The following is a 21,893-nucleotide window of genomic DNA, read 5'->3' as shown; positions in this document are numbered from 1 at the left end:
CTACGGGCGGGTGACGACTGGCCTGCTGGCGGAACGGAACCATTTGTCCCTCTGGTACAATTTTCAGGAAAACGGAGCATTTGGCAACTTGTGGAGCTGGTTTGTATTCATCCACCATCGTCTGAATCAGTTGTTTAAACTGTGGAGGTGCATTTACATCAGTTTCTGTTTCAACAATGTTATATATACTTAGCTTATTTGTTTCAGCGCTATTCGGTCGCGCTGACACCGTCGAAAATACGTAGCCCTCTCCATTCCATTCGTAGCAACATTTTGACAAAAAGTCGAATCCTAGTAATCCCTCATAAGCAATGTGACCGTCGGGAACAACTATGAACTTCTGTTGCACCTCATCTTCGCCAATCTGCACTGCAGCTATAAACATACCAATCGGTTGTGTTTTCTTGTTTCCCAAGCCATGAAGTTCTGAATAGCATTTCTTCAAGATGACATTTTTGATTTTATTGAACGTTGAGAGACATATAATTGACACATCAGAACCCGTGTCAATCAAGCAAAGGATATGGACATCATTAATCGTAATGCTTTTTATGCGCCTCTTGTCCTTGACTATCTGCATGACGTGCTGTACTTCGGGGCGATTCTTCGAAATGTGCCCGAAAGCATTACACTTGAAGCACTTTGTTTCAACATTGCAATTTTTTCGAACATGCTCAGTCGAGCCACAATTAAAGCAACGATTTATTTTTGTAGTCGACATGTTATTTTGGCCATGACTGTGTCTGACGCCGTGCTGCTTGTATTGCATCTCGCTTCCACACTTACGTTCATATATGTCGTATTTTGCCTTTAGCTCGTACTCTGTTTTGCACCCATACATATTAAACTTGTATTCAGTTTTTATGTCTAGGCCATCCACTATGTATCCAATAACTGAGTCCATATCTACTTTACCAAGCATAGCAATCTTCTTCATATTCAAAACGTAGTCGTGAAAGCTTTCATCTCTTTTCTTCTTTCTCTCTTTTAACTTCTTATGAATTTCTGCGCTGTACGTCGAAATTCTGCTATTATCGCGGTCTTTAACTGGTCGTAAGAACTTACAAAAGTGGATTCCAAAAACAATTGTGCCGTTTTAGTCATCTTACTTCGTGCCTGCACATACTTTTGTTTCTCCGTTAGCTCATACGCGTCTGCATTCTGCTCGAAATTTAGAAACCAATGTTTCACAGGGACGCAATCACCATCGAATTCAGGCACAACTTTGGAAAAATTATCTGCTGTAATTTTTGGTTCGCTTCGTGTATTCTGAGTAATTTCGTCCGCCTGTATTTTAAGTGTTAACAACTGGATGATCCGCTGCAGACTCTGATTGTTCATCTCGTTTATTCCTGAGTCGCACCCTTGACCAGAATTTTCGCTGCATTCTATTTTGTTATATATCTGTTCAGGCTGATTTTGTTTAATGGCGTTACTTTTCTGCCGCTGCGACTGTGCTCGAGTTTGCACACCGGTATGATGTTGTCTCTCTTCCGCTGCCTCAAAGAATGTAGCTCCCTCTTCGTCGCTCATATTGGCACTTATGCGTTTTTTGGATGACGCAATCTTTCTTAGAATTTCACAAACTTTGCGGCGTTTTGGTTTTAGACCGGGTTGAGCCCCCCAAATGTAGATTATTGTGTAGTTTTATTACATTAAGTTTATATTTAGCTTAGGATATTTATATTTTACGTCTTATAGTAGGCAACTTAAACAACTTTAGGCAACTTAAGCAACTGACGACTTGCAACTTGATTCGACCGACGACTTAACTCTCGACCGACCGCTCACGACTTCTTCTACTACTGACGCTCTATTTCTTCTTCTCCCATGATGGCAACCTCCGACCGAAAGCCTGCCCTCTTTAGGGATGCCACACCGTCGGTTCATGCATTATTGCCACCTTACATATATATATATATATAGGTATATATATATATATATATAGGTATATATATATATATATATATAGGTATATATAATGAGATAAGTTTTCGTTGCTTAATTCTATTTGTCATGACTTTATAAATTATTCTTATTGGTTTAATAGAAGATTAACATTTGCTTGAACTTTGAGACCAAAATCTAAGTTGTCAAAAAGGTTTCCTAGTATAAGCAAATTTAAATGTATGTTTTGCCGGCTCGAGGTCAAATTTTCTTTTAGAATAAAACAAAATAATAATATTTTGTGTTGTTCTTTTCCGATATATTTTGATATTTATTATATATTTCATCGGTGGTCGTCTTCAGGGCAACTATAAAAACATTTAATTGTGATTAACTTTAACATAATATAATTTAACAACAAGAAACACCTACTTATTTTTACACGTCCTCACACTGTGACGTGGAGCTACACACTGACTTGTCCCTAATAAATGTCTGTATAAATGCGCGCAGTTGTCTGTATCTACCTTATAATTAAGTCTTATATTTGTCGGTGTATTTATTATGTGCAGCATCTCCAAAGTATAACGTTTGTTGTAATGTTGTTCTTGGTCTATTATGTTTACTTCGTCAAAATTTGGGGAATGTCCACTGGCAGCACAGTGGGCCATAAGTGCTGTTTTTTGTATATTGGAGTGTTGCCGAAGTTTATAGTCAGATCTATGTTGTGATAGTCTAGTTTTTAGCCTCGATTTGGTTGTCCCTATATACATTTTATCACAGCTTTCTTCGTTTGTCCCGTTGCACGGTATTTTATATACTACGTTACTCTTGTCCATTGTATCAATCTTGCTTTTTGTCCTGTTGAAAATACTCCGTAGCGTGTTGTTGGGTTTATGTGCTATCTGTATTTGTTCTTTGTCATAGCAATCCGAGTTTGCCAATCTTTCGGACAGTTGTGGGACATATGTGACAGACATAAAGCGTTTTGTCGAAACCTCTTTATTGGTTTTCTTATTGTTGGATTTTAGTAAAGTCCTTATGGTGTAGTTTGGAAAGTCATTAGCCTTTAAAATTCGTCGTATTTCTTTCTTCGTTTCTTCGTGAAAAATTGGGTCCGATATGTTGAGCATCCGTTGTATACAACCTCTTGCTGTATTCATTATCATCGACTTCGGATGTTTGGAGTTGAAGTTGATGATTCGTCCTGATGATGTTGGCTTTTTGTACCATTTTAATTTTAGCTCGTTTCCTCGTCTGTGTATTGATGCGTCTAGATATGTCAATTTGTTGTCATTTTCTAACTCTATTGTAAACTTTATGTTTCTGTCAAATGAATTTAGGTTGTCAAGTGTGTTTTGGATCTCGTCTTCTTTAATTATGGCAAAAAGGTCATCTACATATTGTGTCATTGATCCTTGTCTTAAATTCTGAGGCGTTCTTTACGTTGTATGTTGAGTCTGCTGTTATATTTTTTAATATGTTGACTATGTATTTACATAGTCCGTATGATGGAGAACCAATTGATGAGCAGATTGGTCTCAATGGCGTACCTTCTTTATGAATTTTAGGTAATCCATATATTCTTGGTGGAATTGATGTGTTTATTATAAGCTTATTTCGTTCGGTCCGTGAAATAAGTTCTTGTTTGTATAATTTTTCCACCAATTCGTTGTTTCTGGTCTGTAGTCTTGTGGTCGGGTCCTTCCTTAAAGTTCTATATGTATTTAAATCGTTAAGTATATTATCCATTTTGTTGTCATACTCAGTCTTATCCATTGCAAAAAAAAAAAAAAAAAAAAAATATATATATATATATATATACAAATGATACATGTTTCATAAAAATCCGACAAAAATTAGATTGATTTCATAGCCCATACTTAACAAAAAGACTAGAACTAGCAAATTTTCCCACACATCCTCCGTCTCTTTCTTTGCACGCATGTATGGGAAATTTTGCTTACCTGGTTTTTTTTAAGTATGGGCGGTGAAATCAATCTTATTTTTGTCCGATTTTTATGAAACATGTATCATTTGACGGGAAATTCAATTCACTTTCATACTTAGAATAAGAAAATAATACTTAAGTTTAAATTGGTATCGTAAAACGTCGCCAAACAAAGAGACCTCAAGAATTACATACAAAATCCCGAAATTTCGATAGGCCCCAAAATAAATACTGGGGCTAAAATGAAAATTTTTGGTATGCAGTTTATCTTAGATTACCTAGATCTACAACTTTTTCAAAGAATACACATGTCTAACTATAATATTAAAGATTTTGAAATGACCGGGCTAAACTATTGTCAAACATTTTGGGGGAGCTTTTTTTTCAAACGCACCTGTAAAAAAAAACGTCGAAAGCTGGAATGACAATAATTACGTGTCAGATTCTAAATACAATAACCAACAAATAACTGAAAAAATTTCTTCATTAAGTTTCTTAGGAGCCGAGAAAATCAAATTTAAAATCAAAAAAAAAAAAAAAAAGGGGCTTACACGCTGACCACCACTGTATATATATATATATATATATATTTTTTTTTTTTTTTTTTTTTTTTTTTTTTTTGCAATGGATAAGACTGAGTATGACAATAAAATGGATAATATACTTAACGATTTAAATACATATAGAACTTTAAGGAAGGACCCGACCACAAGACTACAGACCAGAAACAACGAATTGGTGGAAAAATTATACAAAAAAGAACTTATTTCACGGACCGAACGAAATAAGCTTATAATAAACACATCAATTCCACCAAGAATATATGGATTACCTAAAATTCATAAAGAAGGTACGCCATTGAGACCAATCTGCTCATCAATTGGTTCTCCATCATACGGACTATGTAAATACATAGTCAACATATTAAAAAATATAACAGCAGACTCAACATACAACGTAAAGAACGCCTCAGAATTTAAGACAAGGATCAATGACACAATATGTAGATGACCTTTTTGCCATAATTAAAGAAGACGAGATCCAAAACACACTTGACAACCTAAATTCATTTGACAGAAACATAAAGTTTACAATAGAGTTAGAAAATGACAACAAATTGACATATCTAGACGCATCAATACACAGACGAGGAAACGAGCTAAAATTAAAATGGTACAAAAAGCCAACATCATCAGGACGAATCATCAACTTCAACTCCAAACATCCGAAGTCGATGATAATGAATACAGCAAGAGGTTGTATACAACGGATGCTCAACATATCGGACCCAATTTTTCACGAAGAAACGAAGAAAGAAATACGACGAATTTTAAAGGCTAATGACTTTCCAAACTACACCATAAGGACTTTACTAAAATCCAACAATAAGAAAACCAATAAAGAGGTTTTGACAAAACGCTTTATGTCTGTCACATATGTCCCACAACTGTCCGAAAGATTGGCAAACTCGGATTGCTATGACAAAGAACAAATACAGATAGCACATAAACCCAACAACACGCTACGGAGTATTTTCAACAGGACAAAAAGCAAGATTGATACAATGGACAAGAGTACAAATATAAGACTTAATTATAAGGTAGATACAGACAACTGCGCGCATTTATACAGACATTTATTAGGGACAAGTCAGTGTGTAGCTCCACGTCACAGTGTGCGGACGTGTAAAAATAAGTAGGTGTTTTTATACCCTTGCAAAAAGGGTATATTAATTTTGGTCAGAAGTGTGCAACGCATAGAACGAAGCATCTCAGACCATACAAAGTATATATATTCTTGATCAGCACGACGAGACGAGTTCAACTAGCCATGTCCGTCCGTCCGTCCGTCTGGATCAACGCAAACTCCTCCTAGACCGTAAGAGCTACAGAGCTGAAATTTTGCACGTAGGCTTGTATATACTGCAGGCGTTGTATATCTCGGATTCAGCCGGATCGGACCACTATATCATATAGCTCCCATACAAACCCCAAAGTCACGAACAGTGACTTTTCTCAATAACTTCGTTATTTTCTATGTTATTATCGTGAAACTTTATATTAGAGAGATTATTACGCCTATAAACTACTGTGCCAAATTTGATCAAGATCGGGTGACTATATCATATAGCTCCCATAGGAACGATCGGTCGAAAACAGTGACTTTTGTAAATAACTTCGTTACTTTTAACGCGATTGCTTTCAAATTAAACACTTGTTAGTTTAATATATCTGTTAATGACTGTGCCAAGTTTGATCAAGATCGGATGACTATATCATATAGCTCCCATAGGAACGATCGGGCGAAAACAGTGACTTTTGTAAATAACTTCGTTACTTTTAACGTGATTGTTTTTAAATTAAACGTTTCTTAATTTAATATATCTGTTAATGACTGTGTCGAATTTGATAAAGATCGGGTGACTATATCATATAGCTCCCATAGGAACGATCGGTGGAAAACAGTGACTTTGATCAATATCTTCGTTATTTCCTATGATTGTAGGCCATTCTTTCGCAAACATAAGCCTTTTTAGATAAAACGTTCTTCCACATTGATGGTTAATAGGTAAGGGAAGAGTTACCAAAAAAGTTGCAAGGGTATACAAACTTTGACGCGGTCGAAGTTAGCCCCGGCTCTCTGGTTTGTTGTTAAATTATATTATGTTAAAGTTAATCACAATTAAATGTTTTTATAGTTGCCCTGAAGACGACCACCGATGAGTGGTCGAAATATATCGGAAAAGAACAACACAAAATATTATTATTCTTTATTCACAAAAGAAAATTTGACCTCGAGCCGGCAAAACATACATTTAACAATAAAAGGTCGCAAAAAATCAACAATAAGCAAATTTATCTATAAATGTTTTTGGTCATTGTCTTCGATGCAAGATTCAACGTCATTTTAGACTATTGCTTTTATATGTTTGTTTTCATTAAGGAAAGTAAATTATCCAAGTATTCAGACTGAATATAACATGGCGGTAGTATAAAGTGCAAAAGAATTTACTTTTTAACCGGAATGAAAAGTATCTGCGGATTTAATAAAAGGCAATGTTAGCGAGTCCCAGCTGCATTTTTTTTTGTTTCCCAATGCAATGTTTTTGGTTATTTTGTGAGATGTTGTGTTTGAATTTGATGTTGTGATATAAACTTATGATTATTTTTCTACATTTACACAGATCCTGCTTTACCTATATTATCACAAAAGGAGCAGTTATTTAAATCTGGAAATTTAACCGAGCATGCATTTAAAATTTTAGAAAATAAAGGAAGAGTACTGCGAAGTCCCACAGCTGCAGTCATGAAAACCGAAACAAATTTAAGTACGCAGAATCAGAATTATAATCGAGATACACAAGTAAATGTTTGGGATGGTGAAATCGACATTACCGCTAATTACACCGGTTTCTTAGAGATAATTGGTAAGTAAATTTACTCGTTTTTTTTTTTTGCTGTCATTGCTTAAACTAACAACAAAGACCTATATTTATTACAGTTAGGGACAAAGACTCCGTTTTTATGGCTTATAGTGATTACTTTGACATGATAACGCCAGCTACCGAAGCAGAACAAATTCATGAATTGAGTATGGATTATTATTTCAATATTTGGATCAAAGTTGGTGGAATATTACTAGGAGGTGTAGTCGTTTTTCTAACGTTATGGATTTTTCACCACCATCAAACAAAAAACACTGTACCTGGTGATGACACTGTAACGCTGCGAGATTCATTAAGGTAATTGTGGTATTGAATGTTAAGTATTATTAGCCTGGCAGAAAATTTGTTCGTGAAGTAATCTTGCTCACGCCACCGCGTGAAGAAGGGAAGAAATGGATTTTTTTCTAAAGAAAAAAATGTGTCTTTATTATTACATGACAAGCACTTTTCTTCCAACAGCTCTGGAGCGTTAAAAGTCCAACGTAAAGAGTTAAAATTAAAAAATTATGATGTAGGTATTGGACTCTAGATGAGCTTTACCTATTTTGAGAAAAATATTTTGATTATTAAGGCAAAAAGAAGCGATTGAAACCCAGAGGGCCGGGGCTAACTTCGACCGTGTCAAAGTTTGTATACCCTTCCAAGTTTTTTGTTACTCTTTCCTTACCAAAGGTCTTCAAAGTTAAGAAACGTTTTAAGTTTTTTCTAATGTTTGCGAAAAAAAGCCTTACATGGGGAACAACGAAGTTATTGGTCAGAGTCACTGTTTTCCACCGATCGTTCTTATGGGAGCTATATGATCTTGATCATAATTGGCACAGTCATTAACAGATACATAAAACTGACAAAAGTTTAAAGCAATCGCGTCAGATCTTACGAAGTTATTTAAAAAAGTCACTGCTTTCGACCGATAGTTACTATGGGAGCCATATGATATAGTCACCCGATCCTGATCAAATCTATCACAGTTGTTTATAAGTGTAATAAACTCACCAATATTTAATTTCATGACAATAGCTCAGAAAATAACGAAGTTATTGAGAAAAGTCTTTGTATGTGAGCTATATGATATAATGCTCCGATCCGGCTGAATCCGAGATATACAAACTGTGCAGTATATACAAGCCTAAAAAAATGCAAAATTTCTCTAACGGTCTATGAGAAGGACGGACGGACGGACAGACATGGCTATTTAAACCCGTCTCGTCGTGCTGAACAAGTATATATATGCTTCCTTCTATGCGTTGCACACTTCTGACCAAAATTAATATACTTTTTGCAAGGGTATAAAAATTAGTGGTGTAAGCAGAAAGTAATGTTTTTGTTTTTATATTTCTTCGCACAACAAAGTTCGAAACTTTAAATGTATGAGTTCGTTTCATACGCAAAAAGGCAAAAGTCCAAATATATCCAATATTGTTGTTGTTGTTTGACTTAAGGCTGCCTCTATTATGTATATGCTCAGTGCCTTAATGGAAACCCATTTATCGTTAGTTGAAATTTTTTCAAACAATGCATTAGTTTTCTCTTTCGTTCTCGTTCGTTTATCTGCGTCTACTACTAGCTACCTAAATAGGACTTATTAAAAGTTTCGCCCGTGCTTTTACCTCTGCATTATTATATTATTCTACCCTATTATTTATTTTTACTTGATATTATGATAGAATACTGATTACAAGTACCGTGGGTTAACCAATTGCCACTGGACATACGGCATCCAGCTGTGGAGTACAGCGTGTCACTCCAACGTGGAAATACTACAAAGGTTCCAAAACAAGCTGCTACGTAGATTGGTTGGTGCCCCATTTTATATCCGTAACTCTGTTCTACACAGGGACTTACAAATCCCCTCAGTCCACAAGGAGGTCCTGAGATTCGGAGGTCCCCACCTCTGCAGACTCACCAATCACCCCAACCGGCTGGCAGCAGACTTGCCAAATGAAAACTATCCTCGCAGACTAAAAAGGATTGCGCCCTCTGTATCTACCTTTCAGGCTTGATCTTGTCTGTAGGGCTAGTCTCCTTGGTCTCAGCAGATGACGATTAAAGACACTGAACACTTCTGCGGCTTTGCTTTTTAAGTGTACTTCTAATAATGCCATGTTTAATATGTTTTTCATCGAATTTAATCATTGTCGAAGTCTGGGCATATATATGATATTAAATTAAGCTCCGCTTCGAGCTCGTTAAGAAATGCAATTACAATATCTTTAAAATTTTTAGATAAAATGATAACGAAGTTATCATTAGTGTTGTGCTAATGCTTCACCATTAGATGGGTTGAAATTCTATGTTTCAGAAAGAGAAGATTAAGAATACTTAATAGATGATAGCAGAGTTTGCGAAAAATATAGTTTACATAGAAAAGATTCAATCTTTAACACTAACACTTTTATGCGTAAACTTATAATTACTTTATATCATAGCATAAGTACAATTGATCTTATGGGGTATATCATATATTTATTCTATTTATTTATTTACATTAACTATCTATCTTATATATATAACCAGAGGGCGAGAGCTAACTTCGACCGTGTCAATAATTGTATACCCTTGCAAGTTTTTTTTTACTCTTTCCTTACCTATGGTCTTCAAAGTGGGAAAACCGTTTTTAAGGGTTTCTTCAAAGTCGAATGTTTGAGAAATGGCTTACAAACGAAAAAACAAAGTTATTAATCAGAGTCACTGTTTTCCGCCGATTGTTCCTATGGGAGCTATACGATATTGTCGCCCGATCTTGATAAAATATGGCACAGTCATTAACAGATACATAAAACTGACAAAAGTTTAATTTGAAAGCAATCGCGTAGAAAGTATCGAAGTTATTGACAATAGTCACTGTTTTCGACCGATCGGTCCTATGGGAGCTACATGATATACCGATAAGATCACCCGATGTTGATCAAATTTGGCAGAGTTGTTTATAAGTGTAATAAGCTTACTAATATTAAATTTCAATAGCTCTGAATATAACGAAGTTTTTAAGAAAAGTCACTGTTCGTGACTTTACAATTTGTATGGGAGCTATATGATATGGTCCGAGATATACAACCCCTGCAGTATATACAGGAGTTTTCGTTGATCCAGACGGACGGACATGGCTATTTGAACTCGTCTCATTGTGCTGATCAAGAATATATAAACTTTATGTGGTCGGAAATACTTCATTCTATCAGTTGCACACTTCTGACCAAAATTAATATACCCTTTTTGCGCAAGGGATAAAAATGTTGTGTGAGTACCTACAACCGCTATGCATTCAGAAACTACTGAACCAATTGCGTTTAAATTTTGACACACTGTGGAGTCAGGTTCAAGCATGGTTTTTGTCTACTTTTTATGTCAATATCATACTCATGAGCGCGAATAAAAATGGTTTTATAATGGCTTTCCGTGTATCGACCGCAGTAGGCGGGGCAGTTACATGTCAACAACGTGGTAGGAAATTCATTCATTCCTATTTCAGTTACAAACGAAAAGTTACTAACGAAATAATGCCTCCTGAAAAAAGCGAATTTGGGTCGTCTTACTCGCAGGGCAGAAAGAATCAGATGCAATGTTTCGAATAGGACTGAAGAAGAGCGGGAATTGGTACGGGAGACAGAGCGGCTAAGCCAAAGGCAGAGCATTCTTATGGAGCGAAAGGCGTGCAGCCACGCTTGAGCATGAAGCGGTCTGCAGCAATGCAATTGCTTCGCTCGCCAAGAAGTGAACTGGATAGGGAAAGTGTAGCTGAATCCCGCGCACAGATAAGATAGATCGACATGAGCAATACCATCGTTTTGCATTTCGATATGACCCAGCTGCTGATTATGGCTTCAGCCGCTATGTCGTCATTGGCCAGATGTGTCATGTCTACACTTACTGTCAGGCTCTGAAGTTCAATAATGAAACGAAATTAATGTGTTGTGCTGGCGGCAAAATCAAATTACCTCAACTTGAAGCACTACCAGAGCCACTGCGAACTCTACTTTCCGGATCCACTACTGAATCGAAGCATATTCTATCAAACATTAGGAAATATAATTCCTGCTTCCAAATGACGTCATCTGGGGCGGAAATTTCGACAGCCCAATTCATGCCAACTTTCAAAGTCACAGGGCAAATCTATCACAAAGCTGGCGCCGTGCTCTCCTTCCCAGATAGTGAACATAAATTTCTTTAAATGTACTTCATCGGTGATGATAGAGACGAAGCCAATACCAAATCCAATCACGATTGGATCAGTAATCGAGCGATTCTCGCCGCCAAGAATGAAGATGTCTATCAACTTAATCATTTTATTCAATCCAGCATAGAAACAGAGGAAATTACATATAAGGCGATAGACATCCAACGGAATTTTCGAACTCACTTGGTCTGCCTAGAATGCCACCACACATATTGAAATTGAAAATATGTGTGACAATAATCATGCTCCGTAATATTAATAAGTTAAAACTCTGCAATGGCACGCGACTCACGGTCAGAAAACAATAGGATAATATACATTTATCAATAGAGAGACAGGCAACCGAGGCTCTCTTCTAAATTTCAATTTCATGCAGTATTTTGTTGAATGTGTTATTGTAAAATTTTGAAATTTTTTCATGGCTCTTACACGGATAAAACGCTTGGTCATGAATGCCTTCACCATATTGAAGGGGTGCACTCCAACACGGTCGAACGCCTTTTCCAAATCAGTCGCTAAGAAGTTGCCATGATTTTTTCCGAAAGGGTATCGGTTTCGTATTGGTGGAGATGCAGAAGGGTGTCTAATCTACTGTGTTGTTTTTTAAAGGCGGTTTGGTGGGACTGATTAGTTTGTTTAGTTACGAACTTTTTTTGTTAATATATTTTTAAGGTTTTGCTAAGGCATGAAACCAATGAGATCAGGCGCTGACGTATGTTCGTCGGTTGGTTTGGTAGCTTTTAAAATAGGAATAACTGTAGCAGATCTTCACACGTGAGGGTAATATCCCGCTTCAAAGATCATGTTGAACATTTCTAGCATTTTGATTTTCACTACGATAGGGAGGTTCTTTAATATTGGGTATGACACGCGGTCAATCCCCGGGGTTTTGCCTCTGCCGGGTTTTAGGGCTAACTCAAGCTCAGATAGGGTAAATTAAAAGTTAAGATGTCTTTCATCGGACGATAGGTTACCATACGTTTCTAGTAATGGCGTGGGGTGTGATATTTGCTGTATGCTTGATCAGCATGACGAGACGAGTTCAACTAGCCATGTCCGTCCGTCTGGATCAACGCAAACTCCTAGACCGTAAGAGCTACAGAGCTGAAATTTTGCACGTAGGCTTGTATATACTGCAGGGGTTGTATATCTCGGATTCAGCCGGATCGGACCACTATCATATAGCTCCCATACAAACGAACAGTGACTTTTCTCAATAACTTCGTTATTTTCTATGTTATTATCGTGAAACTGCAGTATATACAAGCCTACGTGCAAAATTTCAGCTCTGTAGCTCTTACGGTCTAGGAGGAGTTTGCGTTGATCCAGACGGACGGACGGACGGACGGACGGACTAGCTAGTTGAACTCGTCTCGTCGTGCTGAACAAAAATATATATACTTTGTATGGTCGGAGATGCTTCGTTCTATGCGTTGCACACTTCTGACCAAAATTAATATAGTCTTTTTGCAAGGGTATAAAAACGCTTCGTCAAGACCTGCTTATTTTTTTTTTTTTTAACTTTTAACAAACAAATATATAATTTGTTGAATCTACTCTTAAATTAGAGCCTAACAACAAGTTTGAGATATTTTTCTTAATCTAGTACTTAAGATAAATCATGGGGATATTGCAGGCGGCCCTAATCACTTGTTATTGGGTTGGTCTGTCATTTCTTTTAAGACGAGTTCTATTATTAGTTCACGTAGAGGAATTGGCAAGAACATTTGGGTGTGCATCCAGTTTCGCAGAATACTTTAGTTGTTGACTACCTATTTCAGATTTTACGCTAGGGATATTTAGATCATTTTGAATGTTGTCGTTCCGTATATACCACGGGGCCCCCGTGATTGATCTTAAACTTTTCGACTGCGCTCTTTGTATAATATCGACATTGCTGGTACTTGCCTTCCCCCATAGTACGGCTCCGTAAGTCCAGATGGGTTTCAGTACGGAGTTGTATAGGAGGACTTCATATTCCAGACGTAGAGGGGACCGAGCATTGATGATCCAATGTAGGCTACTCGCTTTCAGTTTAAGCTGTGACTTTTTTTGCTTCGATGTGCTTGCGCCAAGTTAGTCTTCTGTCTAGGTGGATGCCAAGGTAAGTGACATCCACGGCTTGAGGAACTGGTACGTTGTTAAGCATTAGAGCTGGACAGTTTCTTCTGTTAAGCGTAAATGTAACATGTTTGCATTTCTGCTCGTTGACCCGGATACGCCAGGTTGCTAGCGATTCCTCTACCACCTTGAGGTGTTCCTCTAATTTTGCAGAGGCTTGTATTGGGCATTTGGATCTGCTGAGGATTGCCGTGTCATCGGCAAAAGTGGACGTTGCATGTCCTAAACTCGTTGGTAAGTGTGCAGTGTAGAGTAGGTAAAGCAATGGGCCGAGTACACTGCCTTGCGGTACACCAGCTTTGATTTCAAAATCAGCCGAGACGGAGCCATTACATCTTACAGCGAATTTCCTATTGTAAAGCTAAGATTCCATGAGTTTTTGGGTGTACTGTGGCAGTTTTTGCCGGATTTTGAACATCAGACCCTCCAGCCAAACTCTATCGAAAGCCTGGGCAACGTCGAGAAAGACAGCCGCACAGTATTCTTTTAGTTCGAATGCAGTTCGTATTTCGGATGTTATGCGATTGACTTGTTCATTGTACCATGTTTTTCGCGGAAGCCGAACTGGTGTGAAGGGATTGTGTTCTCCGATGCCAGAAATGAGTTTAGTCGGATCTGCAGGACCTTTTCAAAAAGCTTCGAAAGACATGGCAGCAAACTAATTGGCCTATAGGATGATGGCTGGGTTTGGTCCTTTCCCACTTTAGGAATCATGATGATAGTGGACCTTTTCCATGTTCTTGGGAAGTAGCCAATTCTTATTATAGCGTTGAACAGTTTGCAGATGTATTGTATGGCAATGATAGGGAGTTCCAGGATCATTTTCGGTGTGATTAGGTCATGGCCAGGTGCTTTTTTCGGCTTTATGTGGTTTTTAATAACTGCAGTGATCTCGTCCGATTGGAGTTCCGAGTACTCACTATCCGTTAGTGTGCTCAAAGGGGGAAGTACAGATGAGTTTGATGTTGGATTTGGCTGGAAAACCATTTTAAGATGTGTGGCAAATACGGATGCCCTCTCTTCGTCACTGCGGGCCCATCCACCGGTTGGACTCCTTATCGGTGAAATTGTCTCTGTAGGAGCGCTTAAAGTTGGGTGGGCTTTCCACAGAGGATGTTTGGTGCTGGTTGGGCTGAGCTTTTCTATGTATTTTCTTTGAGCCCAGCTTTCCTCTTGTCTTAACGCCTTAGAGAGGTTGCGATTAGCATGCCTTAGGCGAAGTTTTGCTGCTGGTGAGCGAGTAATCTGCCATTCTCTTCTTAGACGTCGTTTTTCCGTTACTAATTGTTCTATCCGCCGGTTCGTAGGCCTGTCAACAGGTTTAGTGTAAGAAGAGGCAGGTGGAGTAGATACTTTTGCTGCAGCTGCCATAATAGACTCAAGTGCAGAGACGCACATTTCAATGTCCTCTGCAGCATCCAGTTTCGGCGAACAGTCAATGTGGGCACTCATCTACATTTTAAATTTAAGCCAATTTGTTTTGTTGTTTGTAAGCCTATATGGGCGATCAAGTACTTGAGGTCTTGTTAATAGTGTGAATAGCACTGGAGAGTGATCGGAAGTTAAATCTAGCAGTGTATCCACAGTGATCCGATTACGTGGAATCCTCTTGGTTACTGCGAAATCAATCAAGTCAGGCACTTTCTCAATTTTAACAATCTTCTACTGTAGCTAGCGACTTTTGCGTTCAGGTAGCTTTCTAATATTTTGTTGAATATCGAAATTCCGTAATTCTTCGAACCAAAATAAAACCTTTTAAATTTAAATATCTCAACAAAGGTTATGGGCCCAGATTCCAAATGATTTGTGAAAATAAAAGACTAGAAAACGTTGGAAATAGAAAAAACATTGAGAATACAAATAGGAGGCTGTGCAACAGTGAGATATAAAAAAATCAAATGATTTTGGCAAGCTTGATACTGAATATGAAACCAACGCAGTTGATGCAAAGTCTTTACCTTATTTACCTCAAGATCCAATTAAAAAAAGTCTAGTTATACTAAAAATGGCTATGGCTGAAAATGGAACATGGTAACAGCGCTGCTTAGTACGCTAATTCATTCACACAGCTGTGTTTCAACAAATAGCAGCGCAGTAGATGCTAACAGAGATAAAAAAAACAAATGATTTTGGCAAGTTTAATACTGAATATGAAACCAACGCAGTTGATGCAAAGTCTTTACCTCATTTGCCTCAAGATCCAATTAAAAAAAGTCCAGTTATACTAAAAATGGCTATGGCTGAAAATGGAACATGGTAACAGCGCTGCTTAGTACGCTAATTTATTCACACAGCTGTGTTTCAACAAATAGCGGCGCAGTAGATGCTAACAGAGATTTTTTATACCCTTGCAAAAAGGGTATATTAATTTTGGTCAGAAGTGTGCAACGCATAGAACGAAGCATCTCCGACCATACAAAGTATATGTATTCTTGATCAGCTTTCTGTGGATCTGTGGGCCAATAAGTAGGCCTACCCGGTGAGACGCAATCCATCTTATTGAGAGGGTTGACTATTGTGTTGTACAACTGCTTGCCTTTAGGATTTACCAGGCGAGATCCCCAGTGCGTATGTTTGGCGTTATAGTCCTCTGCTGCAATGAAGCGATCTCCGAGTGTGTTAAAGAAATCGGTAAATTCTTTTTCAGAGATTGAGAAGCGTGGTGGGCAGTACAGGGCAACCAATGTAGTGTTGCCGCAGCTGGTTTGGACGGTTATAGCAGTTGCTTGTAGGTGCTGTGTTTCAAATCTGTTGAGGAACGAGTGTTTTATACGGTTTTTGATTAGGATACCAGTCCCGCCATGAGCTTTTCCGTCTGGATGGTTTGTTGCATAGAAGGTATATTTTGGTATTTGAAAATTATTTTTTGATGTTAAATGTGTTTCCGAAATCAGCAAAACGTCGATTTCACTTGAGTCTAGGAATAGTTGCAGTTCATTTTTGTGCTTGGAGATGCCGTTAGCATTCCAAAGACATAGACGTAGGGAAGCCATTATTTATTCTCGATAAGCTTTTGGATAAGCAGGTTTTGATTCCGCATCAGTTCGTGCATACAGTTTTGCATGAACGTCATAAAAGTGGTCGTGTTTTGATTGAGTGAGATCAATAGGGCCTCTAAGCCACTTGGAGTTTGCTGGCCAAGCTCTGGTGCACTAGGTTGCGGATTCTGTAGATGGTGGAGTGACGGGGTCTCTTTTGCGGGCTCCGTCTGTCCAGTTCGGAGCACACTATCGAAGGATACACTAGGACTGTATGTAGCAGGCATGTTAGATGATCTAACAGCCTTGGCGAAGAATACCCCCGGTGTAGTTTTAGAGGCGTTGACGGTGACTTTTGATCCAGCTGGGGGTTTGCGCCCGTTTAGGTGAGATTTAAGATCCTTAAAGACAGGACATCCTCTGTAGTTGGCCGTGTGGTTCCCTCCACAGTTACTGCATAGTCTTAGTGCGACATTGTTTCTGTCCTTGGTGCAAATGCCATCTTTATGATGTTCGCCACAGCCAACACACACTGACCTGAGATTGCAGTTGTTAGAGGTGTGGTTGTATTCCTGGCAGTTTTTACACTGCGGTGGTTGGTGTCTCTTATGGGGCTCCTCTACGGCGATTCTTCTGTGCAATAGGAGCTGTAGGTTGTAGATTGGGTGCACTTCATTTGGCTTCGACCGCTTTGCATCTGGTTGGAGCTCGATTTTAAAGAGCGGCTGTGCGACTTTGTTCCTGTTGATGATGTTGACAACGGATTTGACCGCAAACCCTTTTTCGACCAACGCGTCTGCTATTTCTTGAGTAGGGACCGATGGCTCAATCCCCTTCAACACAACCTGGAGCCCTTTACTGCTTTTTAGTTGGTAGGTATAGAAGTTGATGTTAGCATTACGGAGGTACTTTTCGATGATGTGGAAATTGTCCTCAGTTTGGGTTTGACATTTAATATCTTTAATGTTACCCCTATTGAGAGGGGTTACAACAAAGTTATTTGCCCCTACTGTTTCTACTAGCTTCGAAATCAGGGCGCTGCAGTTGGCTCCACGGATGTATAAAGGGGGTGGTCTAGCCGATTTGACTTTATCTACAATTTTAAAACGATTCCCGCTAAGGGGTGCTACTTGTTCATTTGGTTTGGTTATTTTCGCCGTATTGCCACTTTTTTTTCTTTTGCGGGCTTAGCTTCCGCTTAGTTATTTTAATATATCTATCCATTCCAGTTTGGACAGAAGTCGTTGGGTTTACTATTGTGGCTGACTCAGGGCGACTTGTCGTTGACGGCTTGAGGCAGGTCAATACTTCGGCAGACGTTGCAGTAGTTGCTGTCAACGAGCTGATGGTGCTGGTCGGTGCAATCGGTGACCCAGTTATCGTTATTGATGGTGAAGCACACTGCTCTCTCCACGGTAAGTTGCTTTTGAATGCTGAGTGGCTGGCACTTTCGGTGTTATTGCTTACGTTAGCATTCAGTGGGGTCGGCGACACCACCGAAAAGTACGCGTTGTTGCGTTGGACCGAGAGTCGACGCTCACGTTGTTGTTGTACAATTAGTTCTTGTAGCTGTTGCTGTTGGGGATCGAGAGAGCTTGGGCCCGAATTGGTGGACATGGCTTTTGTAAAAATTACGCACATTGTTGTTGCAACTTAGTATTTATTGCTATTAGAGCAATCTAATAGCAATATGATTGTAAATAGGCGTCTCTGAGGCGACTGAGAGCCCTACACAAATTTTTGCAAACGCGGTCTTTTTTTTTTACACTCAATTTTTGCGGAGTGCATTAAAAAACACGTCTGTACACGGCGGCAGTTAAATTATATATACCTGCTTATTTACGTGTAGAATTTTTGTGAAGAATTTGAAAACGATCGGTCTAGTGGTTTTCCCGCTATTAAAATGCTCGTCAGAAAATCGAAAGTTCTTAAAGTTTTTTATACTCGATCAGCTTCACTGAAGGCCAGTCATTTGAAGCGCTATATGCTTGTCTGTTTGTCTTCAAATGCTAAAGACTAAAAAAAAATCTTTAAAATTTTGAAAAAAAATTCTTGTTAACCCGATGTTATTTTCTTTGATGTTTATAATATATTTTTGCTTTTATTTATTTATTACTAGGGTTCTTTTTGGACGACGAAGCAATAATCACAGTCACTTTATTAGCTCTGGAAATCATAAAGGATTTGATGTCGGCCCAATTCATAAATTTGACCTCATAAGTGCCTATAAAAACCGTCACAAGGATACGGACTACGGATTTTTACGGGAGTACGAAATGCTTCCTAATAGGTTCAGTGATCGAACTACTAAAAATAGTGATATTAAAGAAAACTCATCTAAGAACAGATATCCTGATATAAAAGCTTATGACCAAACTCGAGTAAGGTTGTCTCCTATTAACGGAGTTCAATCTTCCGATTATATTAATGCAAATTTCGTAATTGGCTACAAGGAGAGAAAAAATTTATTTGTGCACAAGGGCCAATGGAAAGTACAATCGATGATTTTTGGCGAATGATTTGGGAGCAACATTTAGAAATCATTGTTATGCTTACCAACCTAGAAGAATATAACAAGGCGAAATGTGCGAAATATTGGCCGGAAAAAGTTTTTGATAGCAAGCAATTTGGAGATATTATTATTAAATTTACCCAAGAGCGAAAGACTGGTGATTATGTTGTGCGGTCATTAAATGTATCGAAAGCAAATCTTATTGGGGAGGAGGAGGACCGTAGACAAATAACTCAGTATCACTATCTAACTTGGAAAGACTTTATGGCACCTGAGTATCCACACGGCATTATTAAATTTATTCGGCAAATAAACTCTGTTTACTCGCTTCAAAGAGGACCTATTTTGGTACATTGCAGTGCTGGTGTAGGCAGAACTGGCACACTTGTCGCGCTAGACTCACTCATTCAACAACTGGAAGAGGAAGATACGGTTTCAATTTATAATACCGTTTGTGATCTGCGTCACCAGCGTAATTTTTTGGTCCAATCATTGGTAAGTAATAATTTTTAATGTAGTGTGTGTACTTTATACCCATGGTATGATAGTATAAACCTCGTAGAACAAATAGTCTGAAGAAATTTTCAGTATTAAAAAGAATGGGACTAGTGCAAAAGAGTGTTTAAATTAATGATCAATCACAAAATTATGAGTTCAAAATAATCAACAAAAGAATAATATTAAATATTAATAATTTCTTAAAAGTTTTTAAATAATAAAAAAATAACGATATGTTGCATTTGGGCTCTAATAAAGACCCGCAAAAAAGTTAACCACGGAATCCAGCGAAAATAAACCAAAATCTTGTTGTTTTTTTTTATAATATTGAACCTCCGCTGCAAACCTGGTTCTGCCAGACCTTTTTCGACTTTGAACTCAATTTTAACAATCTTCTACTGTAGTTAGCGACTTTTGCGTTCAGGTAGCTTTCTAATATTTTGTTGAATATCGAAATTCCGTAATTCTTCGAACCAAAATAAAACCTTTTAAATTTAAATATCTCAACAAAGGTTATGGGCCCAGATTCCAAATGATTTGTGAAAATAAAAGACTAGAAAACGTTGGAAATAGAAAAAACATTGAGAATACAAATAGGAGGCTGTGCAACAGTGAGATATAAAAAAATCAAATGATTTTGGCAAGCTTGATACTGAATATGAAACCAACGCAGTTGATGCAAAGTCTTTATCTTATTTACCTCAAGATCCAATTTAAAAAAGTCTAGTTATACTAAAAATGGCTATGGCTGAAAATGGAACATGGTAACAGCGCTGCTTAGTACGCTAATTCATTCACACAGCTGTGTTTCAACAAATAGCAGCGCAGTAGATGCTAACAGAGATAAAAAAAAATCAAATGATTTTGGCAAGTTTAATACTGAATATGAAACCAACGCAGTTGATGCAAAGTCTTTATCTTATTTACCTCAAGATCCAATTTAAAAAGTCTAGTTATACTAAAAATGGCTATGGCTGAAAATGGAACATGGTAACAGCGCTGCTTAGTACGCTAATTCATTCACACAGCTGTGTTTCAACAAATAGCAGCGCAGTAGATGCTAACAGAGATAAAAAAAAATCAAATGATTTTGGCAAGTTTAATACTGAATATGAAACCAACGCAGTTGATGCAAAGTCTTTACCTCATTTGCCTCAAGATCCAATTAAAAAAAGTCCAGTTATACTAAAAATGGCTATGGCTGAAAATGGAACATGGTAACAGCGCTGCTTAGTACGCTAATTTATTCACACAGCTGTGTTTCAACAAATAGCGGCGCAGTAGATGCTAACAGAGATTTTTTATACCCTTGCAAAAAGGGTATATTAATTTTGGTCAGAAGTGTGCAACGCATAGAACGAAGCATCTCCGACCATACAAAGTATATATATTCTTGATCAGCACGACGAGACGAGTTCAACTAGCCATGTCCGTCCGTCCGTCCGTCCGTCTGGATCAACGCAAACTCCTCCTAGACCGTAAGAGCTACAGAAATTTTGCACGTAGGCTTGTATATACTGCAGGGGTTGTATATCTCGGATTCAGCCGGATCGGACCACTATATCATATAGCTCCCATACAAACCCCAAAGTCACGAACAGTGACTTTTCTCAATAACTTCGTTATTTTCTATGTTATTATCGTGAAACTTAATATTAGAGAGTTTATTACGCTTATAAACGACTGTGGCAAATAAGATCAAGATCGGGTGACTATATCATATAGCTCCCATAGGAACGATCGGTCGAAAACAGTGACTTTTGTAAATAACTTCGTTACTTTTACCGCGATTGCTTTCAAATTAAACATTTGTTAGTTTAGTATATCTGTTAATGACTGTGCCAAGTTTAATCAAGATCGGGGTACTATATCAAATAGCTCCCATAGGAACGATCGGGCGAAAACAGTGACTTCTGTAAATAACTTCGTTACTTTTAACGTGATTGTTTTCAAATTAAGCATTTCTTAATTTAATATATCTGTTAATGACTGTGTCGAATTTGACAAAGATCGGGTGACTATATCATATAGCTCCCATAGGAACGATCGCTGGAAAACAGTGACTTTGATCAATATCTTCGTTATTTCCCATGATTGTAGGCCATTCTTTCGCAAACATAAGCCCATAAAATGGACATATTTTCAGTAAATCGACCCAAAACATAGGAACTTTCAGTTCAAATAATAACATTAATTTGGAATCGACAGATTCAAATTCTTAGTTGTCATTGCGGTTTTTTTTTATGAACAGCTCAAAATGTCTGTTTTGTACTATCTTGCTCATTTCTAAAAATGGTTAACTTTTTGTTCCGTATAACATACTATAT

The 21,893-nt window shown here is 37.9% G+C and overlaps 1 protein-coding gene across 1 annotated transcript in view; it reads left to right on the top strand.

Moving 5' to 3' along the window:
- Positions 1 to 21,893, top strand: part of Ptp69D (Protein tyrosine phosphatase 69D) — a 187,852-nt gene that overhangs the window by 41,090 nt on the left and 124,869 nt on the right. The window contains 4 exon segments of the mRNA XM_068283924.1: positions 7,104 to 7,265; positions 7,340 to 7,580; positions 18,676 to 19,010; positions 19,013 to 19,563. Coding sequence (XP_068140025.1) covers positions 7,104 to 7,265; positions 7,340 to 7,580; positions 18,676 to 19,010; positions 19,013 to 19,563 — 1,289 coding nt within the window.

Source organism: Drosophila tropicalis, unplaced genomic scaffold (genome assembly GCF_018151085.1).
Source record: "Drosophila tropicalis isolate 14030-0801.00 unplaced genomic scaffold, ASM1815108v1 contig_23, whole genome shotgun sequence".
Lineage (NCBI taxonomy): Eukaryota > Metazoa > Arthropoda > Insecta > Diptera > Drosophilidae > Drosophila > Drosophila tropicalis.
This window is presented reverse-complemented; position numbering and strand designations above follow the sequence as displayed.